Genomic DNA, 13,283 nt, shown 5'->3' on the forward strand with positions numbered 1-13,283 from the left:
GACTGACGTCCCCACCCTCGTGCCATTCCCAGCGTCACCTCAGCGTCAGTTAGTTTTCCGCTCCATTTCAAGTTTAAATCAAGCATTCCACTCCAGTATACTGCAAAGAAAGCTGACTGGGGGGGAACTTTGAGATGTGGTTGAGAGAAGTTTGAGAAAGCACCTTAGTCCCCACTGGTGGTGAGGACAACACAGATATTTCTGTCGCGGCTGCACCAAATTGGAATTGGATTGGGATCCAAGCTGTTCTTTTAGGTCACAGAACGTGACTGTTTATTTGGCTTCAGTGTGTGTGTGTGTGTGTGCGTTTTGGCAGTTTGTGCGCACGACTCCTCCATGACCAACCGGAGATAATGGAGCGAACAACTTCTCTGCTGACCGTGCAAAATGCTGTTCTTTTGGTGCTCGACGACGTTTGATTCGCTGCCCAGACAAACCCCTCGGAGAGCAAACGGGCCCCGTGTTTGTCTCCGACTTCCTGTTTCAACAACTCGCACTGTCTTTGAACGTGTTCCAGACCTTTAAACATCCACAGACAAGACCTCGGCTTCTCCCAAGGAACCAACTGCAAGCAAATTATTTCATGAGTACTTTTATTCATTTGAAAATGGGAGTTTGCGAGGGGGAGTGGAAGAAAAGGATGTCTGGCTCTCAGTCAAACATCACAACAAGGCTGCAGGGAGTATTGAAGTCCACTAATGGCTGCCAAGTGCTACTGAAAGAAGCTCGTTACAACAAGCTCAATGCCAATTGTCTAGGTTGCGAACTAAGACACCAGTGTCAGTACATCCACACGCTGTCCCTCCATGGCGCCGACGCTACAGTAGTGCCATCTTAAGCTCCTTTTAAAGAGCTGAATTGAACCGGACTGTGTGGGAGTGTGTTGCTAATCAACTCTGGCACTTGCAAATGGCTGTCTGCCTGGAGGAGATAGTGACAGAAGGATTAACAAGCACTCATTACCACCAGAGTCCGCGAGGATGACGTGGGGCCAAATGGTCACGAGCCAAAGCGATGGGCTTCAACAAGCTTCTCATCAGGCCTCTCAGAGCTCGAGAGCTGGACAGGGAAGTATCAATACTGGGACGGACACAGTCCTCAAAGTTTCAAGTCTCAAACGAGGCATCAGAAACATCTCCAAACCCCGACAGAGACAGCAGAGACGAGGGCTGCCTCCACCGGCCTCAACCACATTGTCAGAAAAGAAAAAAAAAAAAAAAAGAGAACTCAATCATGCCTTTTTGTAAAAACTTTTTTTTTTCAGTTGATATCTAACCTGTTAGTGATGTATTATGGGTACTAAATGAGTTCATGTATGGAAGTGTACTGCTTCCACTCAAGAAAAAGAAAAACAGATCAATGTCAAGTTTTAAAGTGAAATTCTGTTGTTTTACCAAGATATTTTTCACATTATTAAGATATTTTCATGCTTTTCTTCTACTTCTTCCACTTCACAAACATATTATAACAAGGAACTTCTTTGTTATAACAATATACTATTTATCTTGTTATGTTAAAATTGTGGTTAAAACACAAAACATTTAGAATGTGGTAACTACTTGTTTAAGCATAAAACATTTTGTGTTCTGACGTGATGATTTATTATTAAAAATGTTTTTCACGTTATCACATGATATCTTATTGTTAAAGCATCAAACATTTGACATAATAATCTGATAACCTACTCATAAAACATAGGACATCTCACTTTATAAGGTGGTAACTTGATAAAACAGAATGTGTTATAACATGGTAACTTATTACTAAAGCATAAAACATTTTATGTTATATTGTGATGAATTATTAAAACAAAAACATTTTTGTGTTATAATGTAAGGATTTGTTAAAACATAGAACGTCTTGTGTTATATATAACTATATGACCAATCGACAAGCTTCTGATGGAGTATATGGCCCCATATCTGTCACAACACCACACACAAAAATGAAAAGTTAAAACCACACTTTAGTAAGCCTGAAAGGGTAAATTCGCCCATTTCAGCAGGCAGATAGTTGTGATAAGTGTGAACTGACCCTTTAAATAATCCAAACAACAGCACGATCAGCTGTAACGATGACTAACGAACCCTCAGAACACAAAACAAACAACGCGCCTGAACAAAACCAACCACGGCTGACGTAGTCGAGCCGCAGCTTCCTCAAATAAAGACTGGCCTTTGATCAAGAAGCTGCAAAGATGAAAGAGTTTTGGATTCAGTGGCAATACTTCAGAGAGCACCTGTCATCACAGCAGAGCAGCTCTGACAGCTTTTACCACATCTGCATTTACAGCCCCGCCGCCGTACGCTGATGAAAACTTAAGTGCACGGAGGACCGAGCTGCTCACTGGTAAATTGCACGCAGGAATGCATTGATTTCACATCACGCTTTAAGAGCCTCTCATTTCACAATTAACTACCATTAAACAGGAGTGTAATTTGGAGGGCTCTCCAAGCTAAAAGCCACTGACGGCTAATACTGCAAATGGAATGAGAGCAGATACAAATGTGAATGTCAGAGTGCTCAGAACTTTCACAAAGTTAGCATCCGAATCAGTGTGATCAGAACTTTCTCTTATGAAAGTTAAACTACTTCATTCAGGTTTTCAAAGAGGCATTTCATTTATCATTTACAATGTCTATTTTCTATGGTTTGATACTGAACTTGGTACTTTTAAGTGTACTGATCGGTACTACTGAGTACTAATCCACATTGAATCAACAGGTGCCAAATTTTGATAACTAAGAGCAATAGAGAGTATAGAGAAAAACAGAAAGAGACAGGGAAGTGTTTGCCCTGTTGCTTGTTTAAGTCACAGCGAGTCAGGGCAGTAGCGAGCTAAAAGTGCCCTCGAGTGTAGATCCACCGAGGCGAAAAAGACGTAACAACAGGTAACAGGATGGAAAATGATGTAAAAGATATGGAAAGATGAAAAAGATGAAGCAACACAAGAAAGACATTACAGGGTGAAAAAGACAAAACAAGGCATACAATTATATAGAAGATTTTTTTTTTTTGTTCCCTCCTGGCAAATCCACCAGACACCACTTGCACTCCTGGCATACCACCCAATTCACCCATGAATTAATCAGGGCATTTGGGCACAGCTGATAGGTGTATCCCACTGTGCACTGGTGACGCAGGGGGCGGGACAGGACAGGATGCCCCTGCGCCCCTGGCGTAAAAAGACCAAGGTGGATTTGGACACACCTTGAATAAATTAAATTGACTGCACCTCGCACTTTCCACTTGCACTTTAGATAAACGGAAGATGGGGCCATTTGAGTTAATGAAGTGAAACAGATGAATCTAGGTAAGAGCTCTTATCACACATTAGGTTTTCTTCAAGTATCCTCACAGAGGATTGTATTCATGTGTGATCCTCCACCAAAACACCAATCAAAAGAACACACAGTTACAAAAAGCAGTGCAGATGATGAACATTGTTCATGATGTGATGAAGCAGCTCTGAGTATCATGAACTAATTCACGCTGCAATGAAAACATTTTCTCCCTGTGATCGTTCATTAAAGGGCCTGGATGTTTCACTTTAGAAGCTCTTAATAATGCAGCTGGGGAGACGTCTAATGCGCTCACATGTCATCACAATTACCCATCACTGGGATCGCATGCTTAGCAAAGTGAGAGGCTGCTCAGACGTGTTAATATCTCCACTGCTCAACATGAAGACGATATTCCTCGTGGGTGCTGTTAAAGATCTAAAAACACCAGGGCGAAGAGTTGCACAGTGGATGTGAAATAAAATTATCTGAGGATAATTTTATGAAAGTTACCCAGGAAAGTTTGATAATATGAATATAATATCACAGAGGGGAGCTTTTCCAAGTGTGTATTCCATATATTACTGTCTGCTTCTTTACTGAGCACTGATGTATTAGCTGCAAACTGCTGTGATGTATGGGACATCAGAGAATATGCAGCCCAAGTTTGGTGATGAATGGTGGAGCAGAGAAATGGGTAATAACCACTACAGTACCCAGCATGCATCCATACATACATGTTACACACACACACACACAAATACACACACAGAGCACACTGTCACTGGCTAACATGTGGAGTGATTTATTGCTCCACAGACGTGCACACACGTGCCTGCCGACATGCAGGTACACACACACACACACACACACACACACACACACACACACGTAGAGTGATTTATTACTGTAGCAGTCCCATGTGACTTCCTATCTTCAGACTGATCAGTGGAAGGAAACACCTTCATTCAGATCTCTGCATGATGTTCACACAGTGCTGCAGGTATGTACTGCAGCACCCTGGGGTGCGTAATGTGCTGCAGCATTTTACAGTACATTTTCATATTTTTTCATAATATAACAAAAGAAGTTGACATTTACATAAGATACATTTTTGAACACAACAAAGCTGAGGAAAAGGGCAATATAATGAAAAACACTTTCATTAAATCTTCCAAAAATGCAGTTATGCAGCAGCTTAGACGGGTGAATAATAACGCAGCACAGATAATAAATCTGAGCTCTCAACAAGACGACTGAGCCTGAGCCAACCAGAGATGACATGTTCACATCCAGTATTTACATGTTTACACCTGTCAGTCAAAGAAGAAGAGAACCACTGGAATTGTTGAGCAGAAGAAGAAGATGCTGCATGACAACATCGGTGCTCAGCAGCAGATGTGTGGGTCAGAGAGCATCATGACCTGGCCACAGCGCCCGGGCACAGAGCAGGGCGGCTCGGGCTGCAGCCCCCGGACCTTCCCAACAGCTGGGACACAGCGAGGATGCTCACACCACACAGACTCACACCGCAGCCGGGGCAGAGAGTGTTCCAGCCCCCGGGCCTCTTGGACAGAGTTTTGGGAGTGGGGAAATCAGTGAATTTGGTCAAAAATGCTGGCGCTGACTGTCAACTTAAAAAAAAAAAAAATGCTGGTGGGGAAAGAGTTAATACCAGGAGTGAGCAGTCTACTTGATTCTTACAGCCACCAGAGGCCACTGCCACTTAAACAAATGTTTGAGGACATTTAAGCAACTAAGAGAGCCAGGCCTAAATGAACACAAGATCACTGAATTATGTCTGGTGTGTGAGTTTATATAATGAGAGGAAGGGCTGCTGTGGCTTCAACAGCCTGGTTACTTACCTTTGCACACTGTTTATGATTCTGACACCAGCCCAAGGACCCATTATTCTAAAGAGGAGAAGAGAGAAGCATAAATTAATAAGTGTCTCTAAGTGAATTAAGTGCAGAGGAATACATTTAATGCTGTAATTACAGGTTCCAGCGCTGTCACAGCTCAGAGGCAGCCGCTATAATTACAGTTTGTCAGAAGAACATCACAGAGCTGCACAGTTCACACTCTGCACAGCACAACTGTTATTTTTCTCTATAAAGACAAATGAGTGTTTTTGCTGCAGTTTGCGGGACTTGATGTCCTTCACGGCTCCGTGCTGCGAAGCCTCGGGCAGTTTGCTGAGAAATAATGAGTGCACATCCAGGATCACTTGTCAAGTCACATGAGACAGCAGTACAATAGATTTATTTATCACTCCAGAGGCAAACATGGATCTAATCAGCACGCCTGTTTCCTGATCTCAGGGATTTGTTAAGGTGTTGAATAAACACACAACAAATCTAAGAAAAATATTACAAAACATCCCGTCTATCACCTCCATTTGTCTTAAGTATATATATGTACATCCTCATTCCTAGTTAATGCAGTTATATTTTGGACAGGATTGACTTTCTTCACCTGTTTGCCCATGTCTCCATGTTAAAGGGATAGTTTAAATGAAATTACCTCCAGTAGATGTCAGGTAAGGGTTAAGGGACATATCACTATTGTTCTCTCCAAACCAACCAAACTCCATGGGAGAAATCAGTAATTTTTACCTCACAGGACACAGGAGTTTCTGGTCAAATGCTGCCTCGATCTGTTAGTTCATTTGTGTTATTGTGTGATTTCTGTGTTTTAAAAGGACAGCTCGGACACACCGAAGTCACAGAATGTGATTTTTGACTCATACAACTGTTTTCCATTCAGAAAAGTCTGTCTGACAGCAAGGTAAACTGAGAAAATATTCTAAATATAGTGTAAAATTGGCTAAAATATGTTTTGCAGCTGACCCTGTCCACAGCAGTACACTGCTTAGCTTCCATGCTGGTGCCTCCCTTTGCTCCCGAAAACTGGGGTGTATTGATCATCATCTACTGTAGATAACACACTGACTATAGATATGTCCTTCATGCAACCACACTTCAAAATATCTGAACTGTCCCTTTAAAAGTTAATGGAATTATTCTACATTTTTTGTTGTCAAGAAAAAGATCAAAATCAGCAGAGTGTTTTCTGCATGTTCTAAAACTGCTGTAGTTTTCAATGAACGTTACTCAAACTGTGAGAAATTGTGGATTTGTTTGGGACTATTTCCAGTGGCGGATTAATCCAGATTTGTTGCTCAAATAAGTATTTGGAGCAGCAGGTTGGATGGTTGGAGGGTGGATGCTTCCAGTCCTTCATTATGATTGGCTGAGCCATACCTGTGACTGGATTACATCAGTATTATTGCAAATGGATTCAAAATGTCAATGTTTGTTGCAACATCTGATTTACTGAGTGTGACTGAGTGTCTGACAGAGACAAGACATGAAGCCGAGATCCTGAGACAGACTGAGGTGTCCTCGTTTATCATTCCCCAGGGTGAGAACGGTCCGGGTGAGAAGATCTGGCCACTGATTGGAAAACAATCACCAGAACGGAGCTAAAGCAGACTCTGGGACAGATTTATACCACTGTGGCAAACAGGAAAGGTAAACCCTGATGTTTGAGCAGTTATACTGGCCTCTGTGCAAGGTTTAACCACTACATCAATATTCCACTGGTGAAACAAACAGAGAGTCTAACGGGATTTATGTTTGAGCAGACAGGGAAGCTTCTGTGCTCTGTCGCCTCATTGGACAAACACCTTGTTGTAGCTGCTGTCCAATCCAGCATTTTATTTCCATCCAAAATGGACTAATGATGTAACTTTAGCTTGCATGTTTTTATTCGTAGCCTAATGTGCTCACCTCTGTCTGATTATACTGTCAATTGCCAGTGATATAATTTTGTTACGGTGCAGCTTGTAACAAAAATGAAATCACTGGCAAGTGAGACGGAAAACTGACAGGGTTGGGAGGGTTATGTTAAAAATGTACTCTGATACAGTTACTAATTACCTGTTGAAAAATGTAAGCAGTGATGTAATCCAAGTATCACAATATTGAAGTAAAGTAACTTGATTACTTTCTGTTCTTTCTGGATTACCTCAATATAAAATATGGTGAAATTCTTTATCATTGTGTTTTTAGGGCTGCAACTAACCATTATTTTTTTTAATCACTGATTAGTTGTTTGGTCAATTTCATGAAAATGTTGATAAAAGCTCAAGATGACGTCCTCAAATGTCTTGTTTTGTCCACAACTCAAAGGCATTCAGTTTACTGTCACAGAGGAGGAAAGAAACCAGAAAATATTCACATTTAAGAAGCTGAAATCAGAGAATTTGGACTTTTTCTTTAATTAATTAGTCTCTCTCTTTCCTTAATAAAGCTGTCAGCCAGGAAAGTATTTTCTGTAATCTGTCATTTGTAAAATTTGTAACAGATACTATAATCTGTGGACCATTTTTTCCATTAATCGATTAGTTAATTGGTCCAAAAAAAAATGTTGATTACAGCTCTAGATGATGTCCTAAAATTTCAAATGTCAGAAAATATTCACATTTAAGAAGCTGATGTTTGGAGCATTTTGACTTTTTTTTTTTTTATTAAAAGTTGACTAAAAATCATTAATCGATTCTAAAAGTAGATGCAGATGAATTTAATAGTCAATCAACAATAGATCAATGGTTGCAGCTCTAAGTGTTTTATGTTGGTTGTTAGGTTTATTAGTTTGTCCAGCTGTTCCTGTGTGTGTAATTTATTGATTGATTTAAAGACAAAATATATGATAATGAATTGACAGCTGTGTAGACATGGTCGGATATCGTTCTTTATTTTAAAATCATAATCCTACTAATAATCTTAATTTTTACTAAATGTATCTGTGATTGACACTGTGCTTCTGGGCTTCTGTATCTTTGTGTTGCTTGGCAACCACTCTGTTAAGCATAATATATGTAGGACGAAACATTTTTTCAGTATTTTGCTTGTACTGTGCTTTGTACTTGTACAAAGCTACTTGCCAGAAGTGAGCATTCAGGCTGATGCATGCTGGGATTCCAGTGCCTTTTCTGTGGCCTTTCCAACGCTGACATTTGCTGTCAATAAATAAATAGAGCGTTATTGATGGAGAGCTCAGTGAAACAGTCTCCTCTGGGTTGGTTGGGTGTTTGTAAAGTGAAGGGTGCTCTTCTCTCTCAGCTTCCTCAAGACTAACTGAGCTGCACAGCCAATCATTACACTCCGCTTCAGTGGAGCTGCTCAGACAGGAAACTCCCAGCAGCAGTAATAATGTAGGGACGCTGTGGCTGATTTTCCTTATGTTTGTGGCTGTTCTGAACTGACACACTCAGAGGTCCATTATGACTTTTTAACCTTAGCTATCTTAGCAAACTGACTAGCTAAACATAAATGGAGATCATCAGTCTAGTTAGCCAGAGTTTAGCTAATATTAGCTAACTTAAGATGCGACTATATGTCACTTTTAACGCAACATCTTTTAACCATCTTCAAAATTTGGTTTTCTTTCTCATATAGATGAGCTGAACCCATAGCATATCTAAGAAAAGGAAACAGGAAAGGAGAAAGTTCAGCCGCGTACCACACTTCTGCAACTGTTATTGCAGCATGGAGTGAAAAGGGGCGGGACTTAGGAAGGGCCAACTGCAAAAAATGAAGATGGAGAGCTCGAGGGAGAAGTTCAAGTCTGTCCACCTCTCTCACCTCCCTGAATCAAGCGGGTGTAAGTGTCTGATTATCGGTTCCAGAAGGTAATGGAAATTATTGCATGCAGCCCCCTTATTTCAACATCAGAAAGGTTTGGGGGGGCATTCCAATACTGTCTAATCAAGGGCTTGATTTTCTAAAGCCTGGAAACAGAGCCAAGAGGATCGGCAGATGTCTAGTTTTCTCTCGGACCACTGTTTGTTTGTTTTTTTTAGAACATTTGCCCATTGATACCAAAAACTAAACTGCCTACCCCAGCTTTAACTGCCACATCACAAACTATCAGCAGGTAGTATGTGATGTGGGACAAGTAACGTCTGCCTCGGGAGCCCATTTGTGTGTCTGTCTCTTGGAAGATGTTTCTAATATTTTCTCCCAAGGGTGAACAAAATATTTCTAATATTTTTCTCCAAGGATGAACAAAATATTTCTAATATTTTCCCCCAAGGGTGAACAAAATATTAGAAAAACCTTTCAATATACTGCAGTCCAGTCCAACAACTATCACCTCAATAATAAACATAAAGCAGAATTATCACCTTTCTAACACTGACAACAAAAACTGAAGTGAACATTAATCAGCATTAATCCTGGAACTAACTCATTCCTCCAGATAGCAATAGAAAGACAGCCGATATTGTTACATGTTTTGGGAGTTTGAATGAATAATTTATTCAGTACAGTCATTGATCTGCACAGAAATGGAACAAAGCAATAAAGTACAGCAGTAACAGAGACAATTGTTCATGTGGACAGATTATCTATGACAGGACAGAGAGGGGAGGGACAACTGGACATCTACACTGCCCCTGTGCAGTCAGTCAGAGGGTTGATCCCAGTCCTGGTCTGACCCAGACACCCCCCTCCCAACCCCTCCCACTCAGGTCCATGAATTCAGTGTGAGTTTCACACTTCAGCAGCCAATGATCTGAGATCAATGCTGCACAAACCTATCACTGCCTCACGTGTCCTCGATGCTGGGTCCTGTTAGACCAAAAACGGACAGTCTGAGGTGCAGTTTTCAGGACTTGTTGGGGCTGAAATCCAAAGATGAGGAAGACAGCAGCACAGAGGCGCTGGTTATTTAGTGTGATTTCTCCTTTTTCATGGACTGGACCATCATCGTGTGCAGTTCTCATTGGTCTAATGCTGCTGCCATCACTCTGCAGCCTGCAGCAAAGAGGGACACACTGCATCATCTGTGTGTGTAGATAGTTACTGACAGAGGAGGGATCTGTACGAATAATCTAATCAAGATAACAAACCTGATCGTCTGCTCTGCTCCCTGTTGGTCCAAAACTTTTAATAAGGATTATAAATATGACACACGTTGGGATTTTCAAAAATTATTTATGGTTCATGAGCTGATTTGGGAGTTGGGGGATTAGGTGATTTTGGCAAAATGGGATGCAAACATTCTAAAATTAAATCCTACATCAGAATTCTACAATTAAATTACATCTTAGAATCAGAAAGTTCCAGTGACGGGTGTTTTACAGGCTAATTCCAGTACCTGGACTCAATATATTTCAATTATTTTTAAGAGAACAAAATGAATTTCTGCCCCATAACTGTGTTTCTGGCAGTGTGAAGCAAAATTTGACAACACAGTTAGGCCTTCAAATGAAATAAAACTATAGAGTTAGGCTTAGATGTAGAGCCCGACCAATATATTCAATGAACAACATTTTTATTACTTAGAGTCAGTCTGATATATCAGTCGGCTGAAATTATTGGCCAATAGTGGCATTGCTGCATATATGCTGCCGATATGAAAACTTTTTTTTGTTTTGGACAAGACATAATGCTGATTGTTTTGATTATTTTTAATAATTAAAAATACCAGTGAACGTTTCCTGTTTCAGGGCACTGATGTCACTTTGTACAATAACGTTTATAATGAGATATTCTGCCTTCATATTCATATTTGTCACTATAGCAATATCAGATTTTTGTTAGTCACTAATCAGCATCTGCCCCAAAAAGTATTCGAGTCAGTCAGGTTCTACTTGGATGTAACTATACAAAGCAGTAACTGCATATAGAGTAGGGGAGTCAGGGGAGAACAGTGGGAAATTGTAACCCACTACTACTAATTCCTCCAATCAGAAACAAGCTGGACTGATGACACTTGCTGTGCACATGCTCAGTAGAATTCTCTCTCTGCCTGTGGAAAAAGAGAGGATTGTTCCACTTCTATAAGTTTTCAACAGAAAGAATTTGAGGTATGAATGTTACAGTATTTCTTCTGCTGTCTAAAGTTTAGATGCCTGCTAACTTGAACTGGGGGGCAGTCGTAACACTATGTAACAATCCAAGCCACATGGCCCAGTGTAAACATCTTGTTTGTCTGTTGATATAGTTTAATGTTTGAAAATTTCACCAAATTAAATTTAGAATTACTCTTAACTCAATTCAAACGGTTAAAATGTAGTAAACACTAAAATAGAGCCAGAATTCTGCTAAAATAAAAATAGACTTTGGCTTTGAATGTATACCATACCTGACATCTAGAAGAATTTGAATCATATACAAAAAAAAAATCTTAAGGAACATTATTAGAAACTACAGCAGTCATATGATTACATTACAATTGCCTGTTTAGTGGGGGAAACTTTAACACTTCTCACTTTAAATTTAACATTACAGTCTTGTCCTTATTAGCAAAAATATATCAACTGTATTATTGTGCAGCTGTATTATTATTAGTACAAATATATATGTTTCTTGCATCAAAATAACCTGCAAGTCATGAAGGAAAAAGTAAAACAAAATGTCACAATGGCCCCCAGTCTCCCCTACAACATACAGTGGGTTGAGGTCATACTTTTCATACTAAAAAGTGAACAAATATCTGCTTCCAGAAAGATATAAAACACATTCAAACATCCAGAACACTTCAGAATATTATAGCTGGAAAAGTCTATTAGGAAGATCACGTGATTTGCAATTAAACAGAAAGAAAACATGATGTGATCATGATCTTATTGTTTGGCCCACAGACGTGCTGATTCTTATACATTTTATGGATGTGAAATAAGTTCAAATATTTGACAGGATGAACACAAGATTACTTTAACTGAGCATATGAATCATTTAGGAGGTGAGCCGGTGTGCGCGTCCTTACCTGCAGCGGTGTGGAGAGCGCAGCCACGCTGTGCAGACTGAGGCACCGGGACGCGCACCTCGCCCTGGAAACACTCTCCGACCAGGACTCATCATCATCTGGATCATCGTGCTGCTTCCTGCCGCACACACCGGAGCTGAGGAGGAGAATAATCCACAGGGACAGGCTCGGTGTGACCAGCATCTTCTTCATCTTCTTCCACTTCTTCTTCTTCGGGCAGGAGCTGTGAGGCTGAGTGTGGTGGAACAGGAGGATGCGGTCGGTGGGGAGTAATCTGATGGAAGTCCACTTTAACTAGAATTATATAGCCAAGGGAGGAGCTAGAAGATCTAGGCGGACACAGTCAGGGTCAGGATGCTGAGAGGCTGTGCCAGAGCACCTCGTGTGATTTAGAGACAAAACTAAACAGAATACTGACCAGAAAAATCTGATCTTTGTCATAAACTATTAGATGTATCAGAAAGACACGATCAGTGGTGAAAAGAGTACTGAAAATCTGAAATACTAGTATTAGTTACTTTTAACCATTGTCCAAACTAGGGTTGCAAAGTTTGTCCGTTTTTCTGAACCAATAGTTGAAAACATTATCAATCAATTAATCATTAATCATTTAAAGTCTTTTTTTCTCACTTAAGTCAAAGTTTAAGTTTCTTTATTCAACAAAAATTGCAATAAATGAGATGTGATTACTGCTATGACTATGGATTAAATCTCAATAAATACATTTAATACATTAATTGGTTTAAGTCTTGATGATAATTATGATTAATCATTAACATCCTGACCCCAAACCAGTTGGTTCTTTGTGATCAGATCGTCTGATTGGCTACTGAAATGCACATGAAAGGTTTGGATATTAATTCAAATCGTAGTCAGTGCTCAATTATGATAAAAGTAACTAAGTAGATTGCAATAAATATGTGAGTACAGACTCTAAAATCTACTCATAAAAGTAAAAGTACCAAAAAAAACTACTAAATTACAGTAATTTGAGTATTTGTAATTAGTTACTTCCACCCCTGTGCATGATATAGATTTTTTTCAGCTGATACCCATAACTGATAACTTAAGTTGAAAAATTTAGATTATTTTGTACATGTATGAAAACTAAGAGGTGGTCAACAAAAAACTATTTGCAGGTATGCAGAAAGTGTGGGTCTAAAATTAATACAAAGTTGAGATGCAACAATTCCAACTTCATTCAACATTTAAAGTTGCCCAAAG

At 39.9% G+C, this 13,283-nt stretch overlaps 1 protein-coding gene across 2 annotated transcripts in view; it reads right to left on the minus strand.

Annotated features, from left to right (window-relative positions):
* Window positions 1-12,606, minus strand: part of anos1a (anosmin 1a) — a 36,375-nt gene extending 23,769 nt beyond the window's left edge. For both annotated transcript variants that reach the window (XM_084713513.1, XM_084713512.1), the window contains exons 1-2: window positions 12,060-12,606; window positions 5,147-5,194 (exon numbers count right to left, since the gene is read on the minus strand). In XM_084713513.1, coding sequence (XP_084569639.1) covers window positions 5,147-5,194; window positions 12,060-12,251 — 240 coding nt within the window. In that variant the 5' untranslated portion in view covers window positions 12,252-12,606. The remainder of the gene's footprint in view (window positions 1-5,146; window positions 5,195-12,059) is intronic.
* Window positions 12,607-13,283: the final 677 nt, after the last annotated feature.

Source organism: Lutjanus erythropterus, chromosome 24 (genome assembly GCF_056507025.1).
Source record: "Lutjanus erythropterus isolate fLutEry1 chromosome 24, fLutEry1.hap2, whole genome shotgun sequence".
NCBI classification, from domain to species: domain Eukaryota; kingdom Metazoa; phylum Chordata; class Actinopteri; order Lutjaniformes; family Lutjanidae; genus Lutjanus; species Lutjanus erythropterus.